Source organism: Ranitomeya imitator, chromosome 6, assembly GCF_032444005.1.
Source record: "Ranitomeya imitator isolate aRanImi1 chromosome 6, aRanImi1.pri, whole genome shotgun sequence".
In the NCBI taxonomy this organism is placed as follows: Eukaryota; Metazoa; Chordata; class Amphibia; order Anura; family Dendrobatidae; genus Ranitomeya; species Ranitomeya imitator.
This window is the reverse complement of record NC_091287.1, coordinates 458,813,851-458,833,395: the sequence shown is the minus strand read 5'-3', so window position 1 is coordinate 458,833,395 and position 19,545 is coordinate 458,813,851. Positions and strand designations below refer to the sequence as shown.

Sequence of the window (19,545 nt, the reverse complement as noted above, 5' to 3'; positions counted from 1 at the left end):
CAGCGGCGGCGCACGAGTCATGCGCCCCTATATTTAACATGGGGGACGCATGCATTTTTGTTTGTTGCGTTTTGCGATGCATGCGTCTTTTTTGCTGCAAGCGTCGGACCTAGAAAACGCAACAAGTTGCATTTTTCTTGCGTCCGATTTTCGGCAAAAAACTACGCACGCGTCGCAAAACGCAGCGTTTTTGCGTGCGTTTTGGCGCGTTTTTGCGTGCGTTGCGTCGCCGACGCAGCGGCGCACAACGCTAGTCTGAACGTAGCCTTTATGATACCTTTTTTTTTTTTTATCTTCAGCTATTTCTTAATTATATATATATATATATATATGTATATATATATATATATATATATATATATATATATATATATATATATATATATATATATATATATATATATATATATATATATATATATATACACAGTTAGGGCCAGAAATATTTGGACAGTGACACAAGTTTTGTTATTTTAGCTGTTTACAAAAACATGTTCAGAAATACAATTATATATATAATATGGGCTGAAAGTGCACACTCCCAGCTGCAATATGATAGTTTCCACATCCAAATCGGAGAAAGGGTTTAGGAATCATAGCTCTGTAATGCATAGCGTCCTCTTTTTCAAGGGACCAAAAGTAATTGGACAATGGACTCTAAGGGCTGCAATTAACTCTGAAGGCGTCTCCCTCGTTAACCTGTAATCAATGAAGTAGTTAAAAGGTCAGGGGTGGATTCCAGGTGTATGGTTTTGCATTTGGAAGCTGTTGCTGTGAGCAGACAACATGCGGTCATAGGAACTCTCAATTGAGGTGAAGCAGAACATCCTGAGGCTGAAAAAAAAGAAAAAATCCATCAGAGAGATAGCAGACATACTTGGAGTAGCAAAATCAACAGTTGGGTACATTCTGAGAAAAAAGGAATTGACTGGTGAGCTTGGGAACTCAAAAAGGCCTGGGCGTCCACGGATGACAACAGTGGTGGATGATCGCCGCATACTTAATTTGGTGAAGAAGAACCCGTTCACAACATCAACTGAAGTCCAGAACACTCTCAGTGAAGTAGGTGTATCTGTCTCTAAGTCAACAGTAAAGAGAAAACTCCATGACAGTAAATACAAAGGGTTCACATCTAGATGCAAACCATTCATCAATACCAAAAATAGACAGGTCAGAGTTAAATTTGCAGAAAAACACCTCAAGAAGCCAGCTCAGTTCTGGAAAAGTATTCTATGGACAGATGAGACAAAGATCAACCTGTACCAGAATGATGGGAAGAAAAAAGTTTGGAGAAGAAAGGGAACGGCACATGATCCAAGGCACACCACATCCTCTGTAAAACATGGTGGAGGCAACGTGATGGCATGGGCATGCATGGCTTTCAATGGCACTGGGTCACTTGTGTTTATTGATGACATAAGAGCAGACAAGAGTAGCCGGATGAATTCTGAAGTGTACCGGGATATACTTTCAGCCCAGATTCAGCCAAATGCTGCAAAGTTGATTGGACGGCGCTTCATAGTACAGATGGACAATGACCCCAAGCATACAGCCAAAGCTACCCAGGAGTTCATGAGTGCCAAAAAGTGGAACATTCTGAAATGGCCAAGTCAATCTCCAGATCTAAACCCAATTGAGCATGCATTTCACTTGCTCAAATCCAGACTTAAGACGGAAAGACCCACAAACAAGCAAGACCTGAAGGCTGCGGCTGTAAAGGCCTGGCAAAGCATTAAGAAGGAGGAAACCCAGCGTTTGGTGATGTCCATGGGTTCCAGACTTAAGGCAGTGATTGCCTCCAAAGGATTTGCAACAAAATATTGAAAATAAAAATATTTTGTTTGGGTTATGTTTATTTGTCCAATTACTTTTGACCTCCTAAAATGTGGAGTGTTTGTAAAGAAATGTGTACAATTCCTACATTTTCTATCAGATATTTTTGTTCAACCCTTCAAATTAAACGTTACAATCTGCACTTGAATTCTGTTGTAGAGGTTTCATTTCAAATCCAATGTGGTGGCATGCAGAGCCCAACTCGCGAAAATTGTGTCACTGTCCAAATATTTCTGGCCCTAACTGTATGTGTATGTGTGTATATATATATATATATATATATATGTGTATATATATGTGTGTATATATATGTGTGTATATATATATGTATATATATATATATATATATATATATATATATGTATACATTATGTATATATATATATATATATATATATATGTATACATATATATATATATATATATATTCCATTCGATGTTGGGTGTTTAAAAATGCAGCCTTCTCATATTGATTAATTGGAGTCATCTCGCTCTGGGTCCACGGGAGACATTTATACCCATTACTTTCATTGTCTGCATTGTTTGGCTTATATTGAGCGGCTCCAGCTTTGCTTTGATTTATTTTATAACTGGAGTGTTTTGGATTCTTGTAATAATGCTTGCAGATGTAGGAGGGAGGAAAATGGTTTTCTCAGTGTCCCTTGGATAAGACCACATGTGTAGACTTATCTTTGTGAAGGGTTGCTGTAGGATATATTATTGGTCTGTTATAATCAGAAGAGCATTGTAAGATTTTAGATAAATCTTTCGGGGTTTTCTGTTTTGTTAGATCATCTAACTTGCTAACTTGGCTAATGATTTTTTTTTTCTTCCTTAAGATTAAAAATGTAAAAAACCATATGTATATATATATATATGTGTGTGTGTAATATATATATATATATATATATATATATATATATATATATATATACACTAGATTGTGGCCCGATTCTAACGCATCGGGGATTCTAGAATATGCATGTCCCCGTAGTATATGGACAATGATGATTCCAGAATTCGCGGCAGATTGTGCATGGCGCTGATTGGTCGAGGCAACCTTTATGACATCATCGTCGCCATGGCAACCATTATGACATCTACGTCGATACTGTGCCCGTCGCTGAATCAATCAGAATCGTGGGATTTCTACGTCCTTTATGACATCGTCGCTGTGCCCGTTGCTGATTGGTCGAGGCCTGGCGGCCTTGACCCATCAGAGACGCGGGATGTCTACGTCCTTTATGACATCATCGTCGCTGTGCCCGTTGCTGATTGGTCGAGGCCTAGCGGCCTCGACCAATCAGAGACGCGGGATTTCCAGGACAGACAGACAGACAGAAAAACCCTTAGGCAATTATATATATAGATGTGTGTATGTATGTGTGTGTGTATATATATATATATATATATATATATATATATATATATATATATATATATATATATATATATATATATATAATGTACAGTATATTTATACAGTGGTGTTCAAAAGTCCTGCATAGGCGTGAAGAAAACTATATGTTTCATACTTCTGCATCTCTACAGTGAAACTGGTGGAACAGATATGTTTTTGTAATCCCTCATTGTATGCCATACTCATTTTTGAATGTCCCAAGTGTATAAATTGTTATGGTATGTGCATTTTTGATAATGTTTTTACAGCATAACCATACCTACACTAGTACAGTGTGTAGAATGGTGAACAGGTTTCTAAGTTCACTAACTTCCAATGCAAGTTCACACAGACTTAAATTTTACTTTTTAAGATTTATTATTTTTTATTTAATTCAGAGTGTTGAGCAGAAGGCAGCATTTTCTTATTAAGGATGTCTATGTATTTGTTTGCATTAACCATACCCTCCAGGATATGAAGCCTTCCAACACCATTGGCTGCCATACAGCCCCAGACCATTACTTTCATCGGATGTTTCACAGAGGAGCTCAAACACTCTGGCTTGTACTCTTCATGTGGGAACCTTCTCACATAAGACTTGCCATCATTTCCTAAAATGCAAAAAAGTGCTTTCATCACTAAATAGCACTATTTCCCACTCCTCCTTCCTCCATTTTAACTATTTCAATGCCCACAGTTTTCGCCTTTGTCTTTGTATGGCTGTCATCAATGGCTTCTTTCGGGCCTTGCACCCTCTCAATCCTGCTTCCAAACATCTCTTCCTAACAGTTGATGTTGCTACCTCAATATTGCACTTTTCTTGCCATTCTCTCAGAAGCTGAGGAGAGGTGAGCTTTCGATTGGCAAGGAATGTTCTTATCAGTACTCTATCCTCCCTTTTAGTTGACTTTCTGGGCCGACCAGATCTGGGCCTGTCCTGGGTGATTCCAAGCTGCTTATGTTTCTGCAAAATTCTTACGACTGTATTCTGATTACAGCCGACCTTCCTTGCGATCTGGGGGCCAGTAAAACCCTCTTCATGTAGCACCACAACTCGCACACGATCCTCCGCTGGCAAAAATCTGAAGGCTCCCATTATATATATATATTCTGTATATATATATATATATATATATATATATATATATATATATATATATATATATATATATATATATATATATATATACTAGATTGTGGCCCGATTCTAACGCATCGGGTATTCTAGAATATGCATGTCCCCGTAGTATATGGACAATGATGATTCCAGAATTCGCGGCAGACTGTGCCCATCGCTGATTGGTCGAGGCAACCCTTATGACATCATCATTGCCATGGCAACCATTATGACATCTACGTCGATACTGTGCCCGTCGCTGATTGGTCGAGGCCTGGCGCCCTCGACCAATCAGACGCGGGATGTCTACGTCCTTTATGACATCATCGTCGCTGTGCCCGTCGCTGATTGGTCGAGGCCTGGCGGCCTCGACCAGAGACGTGGGATTTCTACATCGATACTGTGCCCGTCTCTGATTGGTCGAGGCCGCCAGGATTTCCAAGACAGACAGAAAGACAGACGGAAAAACCCTTAGACAATTATATATATATATATAGATATAATGTATGTATGTTGCATTGCACTTTTTGCGATTATGTAAAAGAGCCACATGCGAGCAATTACTTAGTAGCCTGTTAAGGGGCCAACCACACTTCCATTGTCGTGGAACACTTTCTTATATATGATCACAGCGAATGTCTGGCCGATATGCCGACCTGAACAATGATTTTTAGCTGCGCTTAAAAATCATGCCACCTAACAAATTGGCAGCCTGTTTGCACTACCTGATTATCGGGAATGAACACTCCCAGAAACGCTTGCTCCTGATAATCTGCCAGTGCAAGAGCACTCTTAGCTGGCCATATACAAGGCGAGCTTGCTTGTGTTTTTAATGGCGGGAATGGAGTGCGCACCTGCTGGACTCCTCTGATGACGGATTTTCTCCCATAGAGACTAAAGGATCAGCAGTTGCAATTCTACTTGGAGAGTTGGGAAACCTCCATACTGACACATTGGTCAGGTTAGGTTTACCTGACCCTAATGTCTTAGGCCACATTCACACGTTGAGTATTTGAGTTTTTTACCTGCAGTATTTTTATCCAAATTCAGGAGTGGGACAGTATAATAGAAACCCGTGCACCAGTTCTGCATTTTTTTTTTTACGCACTCCAGTATTTGTAAGCCAAAACTAGAGGTAAAAAAACCCCCCACCAAATACTTAGCGAGTGCATGTGGCCTACTGGGACCTTTACTCCCACATGTCGTCACATTGCTTTCCATTTATGGTGACAGTGGCACAGTTCTCACTGGGTATAGGTCATGCCTACTGCAGGCTACGATTTGTTTTATTTTTTTGGTATATTTTTTTGTGCCATTGCAAGTAAAATCATTCTCTTCCTATATCTCTTAGGTACCTCTGCCCAATGCTTAAGACATTTTACGTTCAGCTAACTGTTGGAAACAGTGATTTTTACGGAGAAGGAAAAACTCGCCAGGCAGCTCGACACAATGCAGCACTGAAAGCTTTGCATGCACTGAAGAATGAGCCGATCCCGGAGAGGTCCTCGCTGGTGAGTCTGCGGTAGAATAAAGGATTGGGCATGTTGAAATCAAACCGCTTGATCCTTGTACCTTCCCTCCCGCCTCCCCACTAATATCTGTCAGTGGAGAGACGGAAAAGTCTGTATGTAGAAGATAGCCGGGCAGTCCCCCTGACTTTACCGTCATGTAAGGGGACCTCTACTTCACAGATCCATCACTTTGTGAACAAAAACAATTGTGTAAAAACAGTTGTAGGGCACAAATAGAAGTCAATCTTTCTGTTATCACACTTGCTGACGCAGTTAATATGTTGGATAGTGTAATAATATGTAATATTAAAAGGGTGAGAACCTTGTTCCATCCACACTCGACAGGTTTTTCCTTCATTTTCATCAACTTAGCTTAAACAGCTTATCCGTGAATAGAAATAAATAACTGAAGGAAAAGTCATTATAAATAAATTCCTAAATACATTTAATTAGCAAATCGCAATCCTCACCAATCTAGAGCGAAATAAAATGGCCATCACCTTGTTATACTGACACGCCTGTGATCATGAGCAGTAGGACACTCCTGTGCTGTCACCAGGAGTTACTTACATTGTTATTCAGAAAGCCAGGAAGCTAAGGGGTAACCTTTCCTCTTGTGGAGAGTGACATGCCTGACATACTAGGATACGGAGACTTATAGGCCATGCAAATTGTCTTTTCAGAGACATTGAGGACTTGAACTCTAGTTTTACCTATTGGAGTCAGCTATCCTAAATGTCATTATCAACCCTTTTAATGAGCCTTGGAACGTGACTGAAGATAAAAGCCAATCCAGAATCTCAATTTACAGAAACATGTTTTGGGGTGTTGCCCCTCATCAGTGCAAAGCATGAGATATGATTTGGCTGTATGAGAGGCCTCGGAAGGTCAGGGCACACGAGTGTGAGCAGCCTCTTCTTACATTGGCACCTCTGGTCTCTCCAATAGTATTTGTGGAGCACATCCATGACATATAAAGGAGGTCAGAGCTTCATGCTGCACGTGCTCACAGGCACCAGTCCGAATATTTTAGGCTGATTTCTCTCCGTGAAACAATGAAGCGAGCGGCCATTTTAATTCTAAAGTTATTAACTCCCTAACAAATTTGCTAGTTATATTTATTTAGGAATTTATTTATACTGCTGTTCTCTTTTAGTTATTTAGTTTTTTCCCATTCTCACAGAACACGTTTAATAGGTTTTGAGCCGGTGGAAGAGATGAGTTTTAGGCTTGATCGAATCGCTCCGGATAAGTGCTTATCCAATGCAGCTTTTCGGATAAGCTCTTATCTGAAGCGATTCCATCAACCCTAATGAGTTTCTTTCAGAAGTTTCCTCATCTCTGGAAACTAGGGTATGCCGTCCATTTTCCCATTTTCGACCCGTGGTGAAGCCAATATGTCGTCAGCGTATAAGAATCTTAAGGACTAGAATATTTGTGTAGCAGGAGCTTGGAGGAGGTCTCATTGGAAATGTTCCTTTGTGGCTTCAATCATTTCAGTTTTTGGTATTTGACCACTGGTAAAATCCTTGGTGGAGGTGACTATCGAGGCGTCTTCTCGTCTGTGCCTGCCTGTCTTTAGGTGTTTTGTTTTTATTTTCAATTTTATTTTCTATTTTAGTAAAGAGAGCTTTTTTTTTTTTTTTGCTATGTTTAGATGGCTTATTACATTTTTTTTAAAAAAAATTTTTTTCTCAATTACAGAATGGGGAGACAAGAGGCCCTGATGAAGATAAAGATGCAAATAAATCAGAAATCAGCTTGGTTTTTGAGATTTCTTTGAAGCGGAACCTTCCCCTCAGCTTTGAGGTACGGCCCGGCTCCTACGCTGGATGGATATTTGACGTTCCCTATCAGTATTTCGGCAATCTTTCGTTACATAGAGATGCTTTATATCTGTTGGTGCGGAGGAGATTCCTTAACCTGCTTTCTAGAATATAGTAACCCCACAAATAGCGCAATAAACCTTTATGTTGCCATTACCTATAAGCTATAAAGTGAAAGATGGTAATGTGTTAGAATTTATATGTACATTAAATGTATATGGCTTCCTGTCAAGACTCATTGATTTTTCAGTAGTATGCATAGTCCATGATGCAATCGTCAGTGGAAGTTGCCCTGTTACGAGGCAATGATTCAGTGTATGCAATCAGCAGTAGAGGAGCCGCCACTCCTAAAGCCTCTCTGAGGAAAAATGACTTTCTTCAGTCTACAGCGATTAGCCCTGGTGATAATCTGTAATACTGCAAGTATTTTTTTACCCAGTAAAACCCCAGTCAGTCCATTGTTTGTGTCAGATCTTTGAGCTTCCATCTACAGCTGGCCATACACTTTAGATGGCTCGGCCAAACGCTCCTTTGTTCTCTGAGAAAGCCTTTGGCTGACATGTCTGACGGCGGCCTATCTCCAGAAGAACAATGTGACTGACAGTCTAAAATCAGACATGTACAACCAACACTTTCCTCCACCATGAGTTGGTCACATAGACTGTTGGATGAACACATTGGTATCGGCAGATTTGTCACTCATGACTGGACACATTCAGACTAGATTGGCACGATCTGGCTCAATGCAAGTGAATTGAGAGAGGTTGGAAACAGTCTAGTCGGAATGTGGCTCGGAAGCGTGAATATTAGTGATGACCAAATACACTCGTTACTCAAGATTTTGCGAGCATGCTCAGGTGTCCTCCGAGTATTTTTTTAGCGCCGCAGCTGAATGATTTACGTCTATTAGACAGCTTGATTACATTTGGGGATTCCCTAGCAACCAGGCAACCCCCACATGTACTTATGCTGGCTAACAGATGTAAATCATTCACCTGCGGAGCTAAAAACTAAATCTCCGAACACTAAAAAATACTAGGAGGACACCCGAGCATGCTCGGGAAATCTTGAGTAATGAGTATATTCGCTCATCACTAATATTCACGCTTCCGAGCCACATTCCGACTAGACTGTTTCCAACCTCTCTTAATTCACTTGCATTGAGCCAGACCGTGCCCATCTAGTCTGAATGTGTCCAGAAGGATGCATATTGCCTATTTACGGTCACATGACTGCCGCTGCTGGCACCGGAGAATCCTCGCAGTGTACGATGTGAGATTTCACAAGTGTGTAGTCCCAGAAGGTGACTGCAGACTTGTAGTTTAAGTTCTAACAACTCCTTTAAGGCTAGGCTTATACTGTACCAGCATTCATACCATTTGTAGGCGACATTGCTGCGAATTCTGTCTGTCTGTGAGAATTAAGTGTTCTGCTTGGGGACCCCTTCGTGTCTGTTTTGTGACTAATCTGGTTCCTTCATATCTTCCGTATTTTTGTTCCTGTAACGGAACAGCAGTAATGCAACTCTGGCGGTTCCTCTTAACATTCATTCTGCCAGCCCTATAGGAACAGGGACTTCCTTTTCCTTGCTTCCCATCGTACATTGCTTCTGCCCTGTCCAGTATAGTGGCTTGTCTGTATCTAACTGGAAGCACAGCTCGTTGTTATTCTTTTATACAATTTAGTGAACGGTAGAGGAGGAGCAGAAAGATAAAGATCCACCCACACTTCACCTAATCGGTCTCATGCCGCCTCTTCTAGGGAGGGATTACACTTACACAGGTAGTGGTGAACATAAGGAGACATGTTTGGAGTAGTCTGCCTTTGGAGTTATGTTTTGGGGATAAGATAACATTATTTTTTACACCAGTGTTTTATCTAATAATATTCCCTTGTCTGAAAGTCAATACACCGTAGAGCCTATTACATGATTCATGCTTCCAAAACCGCGGGCAGCATGATCCCAAGCAGGTATATCTCTCTGATGCTGGAACGCTATGGGAGAGACCTGTCAATCACTTGGAGTGCTGTTAGATGAAGTTGGCCGGGGGTCTCGATAGACCACTCTTGTCTCTGACTTTGGTCCCTTTCTGGACCCTCTAACTCCATTTTCTCTGAACCCTAGGGCATTTCAGATAAATTATATCCCTGGATACAATTGTGCAGCCGGACTGCGATTTACACTGGTTTTGGCAGCATGAATCGTCCGGCAGGTTCCCTTTAAGGAGCAGAGGAATGTCTTCTGATACTTATGTGCATAATGGTATAAAGCTGTTTTCTTCTGACCAAGTCACAAGAATAAAGGTTCTCGGTAAAGCATTCACTTTAGCTTATTTTTAAGAAAGGAAAATACTAGGTAATGCCCGAGGGCCGATGTTACACAGTTCTTTGTTGCTCATTTATTTGCTTCTTTCTTTTCAAGAATTGAGGAAGCCTTGAGGCAAGATGACATGTTATCTTTTACTTCGTGTCTGTTACACCTAAAATATTTTGATAGATTATTTGTTTCGTAGTAATAGTTAGGCTTTTTTCAGACTAGACGCTAGTGCTGTTTCTTAGATGTATTTAATTTACTCGTTTATATAGCACAATCAAATTCCACAGCGCTTACAGACATTATCGGCACTGTCCCCATTGGGGCTCACAATCCTCCGTTCTCTCAATATGTCTGGAGTGTGGGGAGAGCATACGAACTCCTTGCAGATACAAGCTCACTTTCCATGGCTTTTTGCACCCCTCTCTTCATGTGTAAAATATTTTTTCCTTGTCATTTCCCTTTTATTAGACATACGGTAACTTAATTTATGGATAGTTATAGTGTTATTTTTTTGCCTGTGCGGATCGGATGGGTTGTTACCGACATCTCGTGAGAATTTCAGGAAAATAGCACCTTTAGAAATATATTTACCGTACTTAGAAAATTGGTGACGAGTTCAGTTCTTTCAGGGTTGTGGAGTTGGTGTCCGTTTTGGTGTAATTTGTATAAAATGGACTGACTCTGTCTGTTCTGTTCCTGATCTGAGGATTTCGGCTTTTAGCTGAGATGAATCTGTGCTGCACTTTATGTACATGCTCAGTAGTGAGGCGGTGCTGTGGGGTCTGAGTCAGGAACATTGAGGACTTTGACGTTTGGCTTACTGACTCTATAGATTTGCTTATTTTACCTGCTTATTGTCCTTGGTGGGATTTGAATCTAGGACCTCAGTACTGCAAAACAGTGTGAACCACTGAAAAACCATGCTGCTCTATTCATAATGCAAAAACAGAAAAAACGGACGTAATAGTTTCATTGAATACGAAATCCATATATAACCATTTACAATCACCAACATATATACGTCCGAGAGTGAATGGCCGACCATTCAGAGATGCAAAGAACCAAAGAAAACCACTGAACACGGATAGCCAACAGAAAAAAGTCATGGGACACATATATGAATAAAAAAATGCCTTTATTACAAAGTGAATGGCAGACAGATGGCACTGTGTACAAGAGTGCCCCCACTATCGTGAGAGATAAAAGTAACAATAAAAGACAAACCTATAGAAATAGTATAAACAACTGGGCACCACCAAAGAGGAAAAAAAGGGGACGTTATAGACCAGTTTAACAGATCATGCTAGACATTGAAATGCATAAAGGTTCTATGAGAACGACCCCCTGACGAAGGACTTAGTTCCAAAACACGCGTTGGGGTGTGCGCCGCACTTTGAATGTGCCCCATCTAAGGGGAGCATCCCTTGCCTGTCCTTTTGTATACTGGCGTTACTGATTCACACTGGAAGCACTTTTCTTTGTTTTTTCTTCTATTTATAATTGTAACCTTGATGCGGAGACAGTATAACATAGCATATGTCCACAGATTTTTTTTTTTAATTTAGGAGTTTTTGGAACAGAAAATGAGCGGAAGTGTTCTTGCTTCAGGTTTTGTGCTGAGTTTTCAGAGCCGAGCCTCCTAAAGGTTTTATGATTTCACAAGTGCATAAACTGAATTAATCTGTGTCTGTATGTGATCATTGTTTGTAGAATTAATAAATTACAGAAAAAGTATAAATGAAATTTAATTGGTTATAAATTAATAGAATAATCAATGAAATGCAGCAGCGTTATTGTTTTTGTGGGATAATGAAGGGATTATCCACTACAATATTATATCTTATGAGCCCATGGCGCCTTCTGGACTCCTGCTTTTCTTCAAGCTGGCCTTATAACCAGTCAGTCTCCTTGATTCTTCATCTGTTGGGAGCTAGCGAGTAGTCGGTGTAGACTGAGTTTGAAGACTGTTCCACCAGGGGGAAGTAGACGGTGTAGACTGAGTTTGAAGACTGTTCCACCAGGGGGAAGTAGACGGTGTAGACTGAGTTTGAAGACTGTTCCACCAGGGGGAAGCAGACGGTGTAGACTGAGTTTGAAGACTGTTCCACCAGGGGGAAGCAGACGGTGTAGACTGAGTTTGAAGACTGTTCCACCAGGGGGAAGTAGACGGTGTAGACTGAGTTTGAAGACTGCTCCACCAGTGGGACGCTTAAGGTTAAATGCAATCTTTCAGCTGATCTCTCGGACTTCTTTTTGTCAGGGCACTCTACACACAAAATAGAATTTGTGCAAAGCAGAAAGGCACATGAAGGAAGTGCTGAGGCTTCTCATGCAGGAAAAACTGCCAGAAATCCAGGAGGCTAGTCCTTTCATGGCCTGGAATGGAGTAATTTCTCATATACGCACATACATCATAGCTTGCTTTGAAACTTCACCTGAAAATGTAATTACACTTTAATTTTAGACCATGAACCCTCTGGGATCTGGTGACTAAAATGATCATTTGTTAACATATAACTGATGAGGGCTCTTTTGGGTTAAATTTGTCCTTTATCAATTTTCGACTAGGAGCATGGACTTACTGCAGTAGAGGAGCTTGGTGCGCCCTTGGTGGGGCCAAACAGTTCAGTGCATCTTCCCACCTACTTGTTTTTATCTCTGCCCCTCCCAAAACCCCTGTTTTCCTCCTGACTGCTTTAAAGCCAGAGCCAGACAAAAAGGGGCAGAGATAGATGGAAAACAAGTAGGTGGGAAGGTGTGCTGATCTTCTCGGCCACACCATGGATGCATCTGTGCTCGGATTGAACAGCCATTTTATGCCGACAGCCTCCCTTTAAGCCTTAGTAAAATAATTAATCATTTGATTTCCTGTTTCATTAAGGGTCTAGGCAAAATGGAAGCTGATAAACTTGGCTACAATTCATGTTTTTGAAGATTTATGAGGACATTTTTCAATAAATCAAACTGCATTAATGAGGTCACTAATGACATTATGTCTAAAACCAACTTCTATTATAGCTGAAGGCACAAAACTTGCCAAGATTAGTCTTCCAGGCCAAGGTCCAATTCCATATTAAGCCGAAAGGATACATTATCATGGCAGTCACAGATCACCGTCACGTAAATGACATAAAGTTGTCTTAAGACAAGTTTTGAAGAAGAAAGTTACCGTATGTCACTGTTCTAAACAAAAGACTGGTCAAACATTGTTCAGATGTACGTCCTCGATCAGCAGGTATTGGAAGGCCAACTTCTGTCATGCTAGCAAAATAAATGTCTCTAGGGCTGAGTTCACATGACCCAGTTTTTGTGTCAGAAATTTCTTCAACTAACTATTGTGTGAATTAATATTGGAATTTTGCAAAAATATTGCGCAGCTACCAGCTGTGCAACAGTTTTGTGACATTTCTATGACATATTTCTGGAGAAAATTGTTTAATTTGTGGCCATAATGTTAATTCGCTCCAAAATATATAGATTTTTTTTTTTTGGACTGATACTCTGTCTGCATTTTGAGAGCAAAATTATACTAAGGAACGTGTAAGTCTGGGATGAGCATGATACTTTTTCAGCTTTCATCACGGCAGTCATTGTGGTGGAAGGAGCAGTACAGCTGAGCTTTGTCTCATTACAAACACTTCTATCTTCTCACAGTGCTGTCAGCTCAGCTGTGCTACCCCTACACCCACACTGGCTGTTGTGATGGAAGCTGAAGAAGTTCCGGTAGTCATCTCTGCTCTATTCCCATCACTTTGTAATCATGCACAGCTCTGCAGTGAGAGCAGGAGATCAGACTGTCTGTCATTACATGTCTCACAGACAAACTTGTTCTAATCTATTTCAGTGGTGTGTTCATCTAGTATATTGCTGCCTGTATGATTGGGTCGAGTCATACAGGAGAGGTACACACCCCCAGCGGCAGACTCTCTGTTCCATCCTTAGATCTTAGCAGCTCATTTACATACAAGAATAACATTGATTTCTCAGGGAATAAGACATCCAATAGCAGGTTGTAACATTTTAGTCAACCTTCGATGACTTGCATGCCCATAACGATGTCTTAATGTGGTTGATCCTTTCTACAGATTCCCTTTACAGGGAACCTGTCATGTCCAGAAACGCTATTACCCTGCAGAACTGGGTTTCCTTTCAGTTATATAGTGTTAAAATCCTGTGCTTACTGGAAGTATGGCTACAGGGAGAAACTGAACGTGTGTAATTTCCGCAGCCATTTTCTTCCAGTGAACGTGTTGTAGTCATTCCCAGCTCTTCAGTCAGTTAATGGCCTGCCTGCACACTCCTGCTGTGGTGGAGCATGTCCATCAAAGTGCTGAGGAATGATAACAGTACGCTCACTAGAAGAGCGGCTGCAGGGAGGATATTGGGGAATTTTATCTCTGCAGCTGCACTTCCAGTAAGGCAGGAATAGCATTATTTATCTCCATATTTGACCCTGTTTTGCAGGAAAATAGGGTTTTTTGGCCATGACCATTTCCATTTTAAGGGAGCCTGACCGGAAATGCACAAAACCAAAATCACGGGTAGCTTGAATCTTACCCTGGCTGTGTTATCGCACCTGCGTTTTACTCGGAAATGCTGCAATGTTTCAGAGAAAACATATGGTTTTTAAAAGGTGACTGTAGAATTTGATGTTTTTGTTTTTCTTTTATCTTAATTTTATGTTCATGGAAAACGAGCCGATTGCATTTTCCGTTCTGTGTGATGCTGCATGTTGGAATGTATTGGGTTATCTATAGAGTCCTATGGTAGTCTTCAGTATTGTCACTCGCCTGCTTTCTCCTATAGTGCTGGCCTTGGTGGCATAATGTGTACTTACCAGTTTCCCAGAATCTTTTTCTGTCTGCTCATGAAGGATGTGATGTGTTTTACTGCCCACGTTTTTATTTGTGTTTTACTTTACTGACGTAAAGCTGTGACATTTTCTGAGAACAGTGGGCAGAAAGTAATGATTTCCTGCTACCTGCGCTGTTAGCAGACCACATGTGAAGGAGATTCGTACAGGCACATTCCAGCATAGGCTGCGCTCCTTGGAGAAGACTCGACCTGACTCATTCTGATTATTGGACTTCCAGCTATTTGTCATTTTCTAGTTTCTACAAATTACATTTTCTGGGGGGGATTAGAATATTAATTCCCTATCCTCACGATATGTTTCAATATCCTATTGGTGGGGTTCTGGGTTCTGATTCTCGGCAGCCCCTTCTGCTCCTTTTAGTACCACTGTCCTGGATATTGCAGTGCCCAGCTTTGTCGCTACTATTTACAGAGCAGAAGATGCTGCTGCGCTCGGGCAGCACGGGGCCCTCAAACGTTTCGTCAGAAAGGATGATGAAAGTTGGACTCGCGGATCAAATATTGCATCAATGTTCTGAACCTGAAGAACCTCTTTAAAATGAACCTGTCAGCAGGATTGTGCACAGTAACCTACAAACAGTGTCAGGTCGGCGCGGTTATACTGATTACAATGATCCCTAGTGATGAAATCCTTCTTGTGGTTGTTCTTTAAAGGGAACCTGTCACCCCCAAAATCGATGGTGAGGTAAGCTCACCGTCATCAGGGGCTTATCTACAGCATTCTGTAATGCTGTAGATAAGCCGCCGATGTTACCTGAAAGAGGAGAAAAAGATGTTAGATTATACTCACCCAGGGGCGGTCCCGCTGCGGTCTGGTCAAATGGGTGTCTCAGGTCCGCTCCGGCGCCTCCCATCTTCATTCCATGACGTCCTCTTCTGGTCTTCACGCCACGGCTCCGGCGCAGGTGTACTTTTTCTGCCCTGTTGAGGGCAGAGGAAAGTACTGCAGTGCGCAGGTACCGGAAAGGTCAGAGAGGCCCGGCTCCTGCGCACTGCAGTACTTTGCTCTGCCCTCAACAGGGCAGACAAAGTACGCCTGTGCCGGAGCCGCGGTGTGAAGACCAGAAGAGGACGTCATTGAATGAAGATGGGAGGCCCTCGACCGGACCACGATGCCCATTTGACCAGACCGCAGCGGGACCTCCCCTGGGTGAGTATATAATCTAACGTCTCTTTCTCATCTTTCAGGTTACATCGGCGGCTTATCTACAGCATTACAGAATGCTGTAGATAAGCCCCTGATGACGGTGCCACCCAAGTCTGTAAAAGCCACCCAACTGCCGCAACGTGTGCCCAAACAGTGGCTTGGCTCCCCCTTTTTCAGCTAGACAGTTCCCCTATATAGCTTCCCATGGGCGGGTGCCTGAACTGTCGGCCCCTGTGCTGCTCTGCCCCCATCTATATTGACATCAGCTCACACAACGTGAGGTCTTAATAATAGAGATAGGACCATCCCAATTGTCGCAGTGCGTTTCTTTATAGGGTTTTTGTGACTATTTGTGCTTTTAAAAATGCAACAAAAATGCATAAAAATCCAGGCAAAATCACAATGTTCAGACCAGATTGCCATTGCATTTTTTGGTGTAGACACTTTCAGAACAAAAAAAGTAGTGTTTTCGCACCTGCGATCATGACCCCACAAGTCACAAAGAATTTGTTGATTACGCTCCTAGTTTGTTGATTTTTCTCACAATCTTTTCGTTTTCTTGACTTTAGGTGACTAAGGAAAGTGGTCCCCCACACATGAAGAGTTTTGTTACAAAGGTGACAGTGGGCGAGTTTACTGCGGACGGCGAGGGGAACAGTAAGAAGCTGGCAAAGAGGCGCGCAGCTGCTGCTGTACTGCAAGAACTGAGGAAGCTGCCGCCTCTCCCCGTGATTGAGAAACCAAGGCTTTACATAAAGAGGCGTCCCAAAACAATAATTAAGGTATTTCCAATTAATTTACAAATAACATTGCAAATAGCACCCAGTTGCTTTTACCTCGTCTCTGCATTACCACTCCTAGCATTAGGGTAGTACCAGTAGGGCCTTATAGAGATGCTGTCCGGTTTTCTGACCTTTGCTGGAACACAATGAACAGTGTTTGGTGAGAAAGCGTCCGGTCTTTAGTATGATCTTGGTTATATAAGGATTCTCTGGGCTCTTCCTGGCCTGTTACACGATGACCTCCTCTCCGTGCTGTTTGCTGCGGTTATCTGCTGGCTGCACAATGTCGGTGCACCCAGTAATGAGGAACCAGCAGCCATGTTTTTGTGTTGGCCTGTGGTTTGCTCATGTTTTTTATTGTATGACCTAAACGAGTCTTATCTGTAATTGTAAGGATTTCATAGTAACCTCTGCTGGAATAGAGGAGAACGACAGTATAAATAGCAATAGTCGATGTATTATGTAATGTTTATGAAGCTACACAAAACCATATACGGTACTTGTGGACCTATGGGTTTTTTTCTTTTTTACTAAGAATAGGTCAATCTCCAGTTTAATTGAAGTGCTTTCCTAGAAATGTGCTTTATGAGGAATCAGAAAATAACAATTATAATAAAACTTGAATTAAATTCTTTTTTCTTTTATTTTTTTGTTATTGTCAACATAGCTACAAGATTTCAATGTTTGATTTTTTTTTTCAGTCCGGCCGCTGAGCAGATACAGAAAGCTGGGAGATCCTCTTTCTTATCCTGACTTTTTAATCTTTTCTGTAGACTGGGTAATGGTCCGCAGAGGGAGAGATCGGTCTATACAGGCAGGGAGGGAAGGAAATGGGGACTTCCAATATGGCATTGGTTTTACTATTGTAAATCAAATAAATATTAAATGTAGAAAACTCATTCAGTGGCATAACTTAAAGGACCTTCACCAAATGTTTCATGTTGAACTAGACCCAGAATGTAATATTGGAAACAGGAACACATGGGCTACCTGCACAGTGAACAAGTCTGTATGATCATGTTCACACACCACCAAGAAACCTGAAGACACAAAAGAGAATAGTAAAACCAAAAACACTCAGTTTGAAAAAATGTTGCAGTAATCCGCAAGTGCTAGTAAAAGATGTAAAAAACAGGGTATTTGGTTGATACGTTTTTTGCAAAAAATGTATACTAAGCTGCTCTACCAATCTTCACGGTATACCCTTATCAGAGCAGTCCTAACTAATGTATGCAATCCCTATCTGATGTATTTAAAAACCTGATCATCTGTATATAACCTGTGTGAACAGGGTTCAGAGAGGAAAAATCCATGTGTGCATACAGGGTAGAACAGCTTTTGTGCAGATAGCCCAAGAGGAGTGGTGGAACTCCCCAGTCTTGTGTCTACAAGTCTTGTGTCTACAAGTCTTGTGTCTACAAGTCTTGTGTCTACAAGACTGGGGAGTTCCACCACTCCTCTTGGGCTATCTGCACAAAAGCTGTTCTACCCTGTATGCACACATGGATTTTTCTTCTCTGAACCCTGTTCACACAGGTTATATACAGATGATCAGGTTTTTAAATACATCAGATAGGGATTGCATACATTAGTTAGGACTGCTCTGATAAGGGTATACCGTGAAGATTGGTAGAGCAGCTTGGTATACATTTTTTGCAAAAAACGTATCAACCAAATACCCTGTTTTTTACATCTTTTACTAGCACTTGCGGATTACTGCAACATTTTTTCAAACTGAGTGTTTTTGGTTTTACTATTCTCTTTTGTGTCTCCAGAATGTAATATTGCCTGCTGAGAGAAATACATTTATATATTTATTTTGCTTTTCCATTGCAGTGATATTAATAATCAGAATATTTGGCACCTAATGTGATAACTTTTTTTTTTTAAAGCAATCTGTCAGTAGAATCAACCCTCCTAAGCCGTCTATATAGATATGTAGGTCATGGGAATGTAGGCCATTTTCTTCAACATTTTACAGTTTACTTGACAGTTGCAGTCAATCAGATTGTATCACGCAGTATCGGGCACAGCACCCTCCGTTTCTTGTTTCAGTAGCACAGAACATTTTTCTCTTTCCTTCCGCCTGAACTATCCCTGCTGTGACTCTTCCTGTCAGCCACAGAGATTTTCACTCAGGCCCTGCAGTATTGCCGAGATCCATAACCTTTCCATCTCATGGTTCCATGTCTAACTTCCTCTGTACGGAAGGATTGTTGTGCTCTCCATAGAACCTTGAGCTCCGACCGCCCAGCACTACTTGCATTTTCTTCGGCTAGCAGCCCACTGCACCTTGAACTCCCCCTAGAAAATGTCACCAACGAACTCTCACTGACTAAACCAGGAAGCGGTTGTCTTTTACAGGCCATACCCCTCCCACTTTGGACTGGAACAATCATTAACTGTCTCTTTGCTCTGTCTGACCAGGCAGTCTGTTGCTGGGCATACTTTAACCTTTCACCTTCTTATTTAGTCAGTATCTTCTAACAGGCATTGCACGTGTAATATGCTTAGTGCATACTATCACTGTCTAGAGTTTAGGACACACAGCAGATTAAACTAGGTCCTCTACTTTGGTAAATCATAGAACAAACGCGGCAGCACTCACCGTCCTGTAGTCAGAAGTTCCTTTATTCAAATATAGACAAACATCTTCACGGCTCGGGGGAACAGGGCAGTGAGAGGAGTGTGCAGGAGGTCCATGATGGACCCGTAGAAACGCTGTTTCAAGCGCGAAA

The 19,545-nt window shown here is 41.5% G+C and overlaps 1 protein-coding gene across 4 annotated transcripts in view; it reads left to right on the top strand.

The window, feature by feature from the left end:
• STAU2 (staufen double-stranded RNA binding protein 2) overlaps positions 1-19,545 on the top strand; it is a 454,790-nt gene that overhangs the window by 183,933 nt on the left and 251,312 nt on the right. For all 4 annotated transcript variants that reach the window (XM_069731487.1, XM_069731485.1, XM_069731486.1 and 1 more), the window contains 3 exons: positions 5,701-5,860; positions 7,565-7,669; positions 16,595-16,807. In XM_069731487.1, coding sequence (XP_069587588.1) covers positions 5,701-5,860; positions 7,565-7,669; positions 16,595-16,807 — 478 coding nt within the window. The remainder of the gene's footprint in view (positions 1-5,700; positions 5,861-7,564; positions 7,670-16,594; positions 16,808-19,545) is intronic.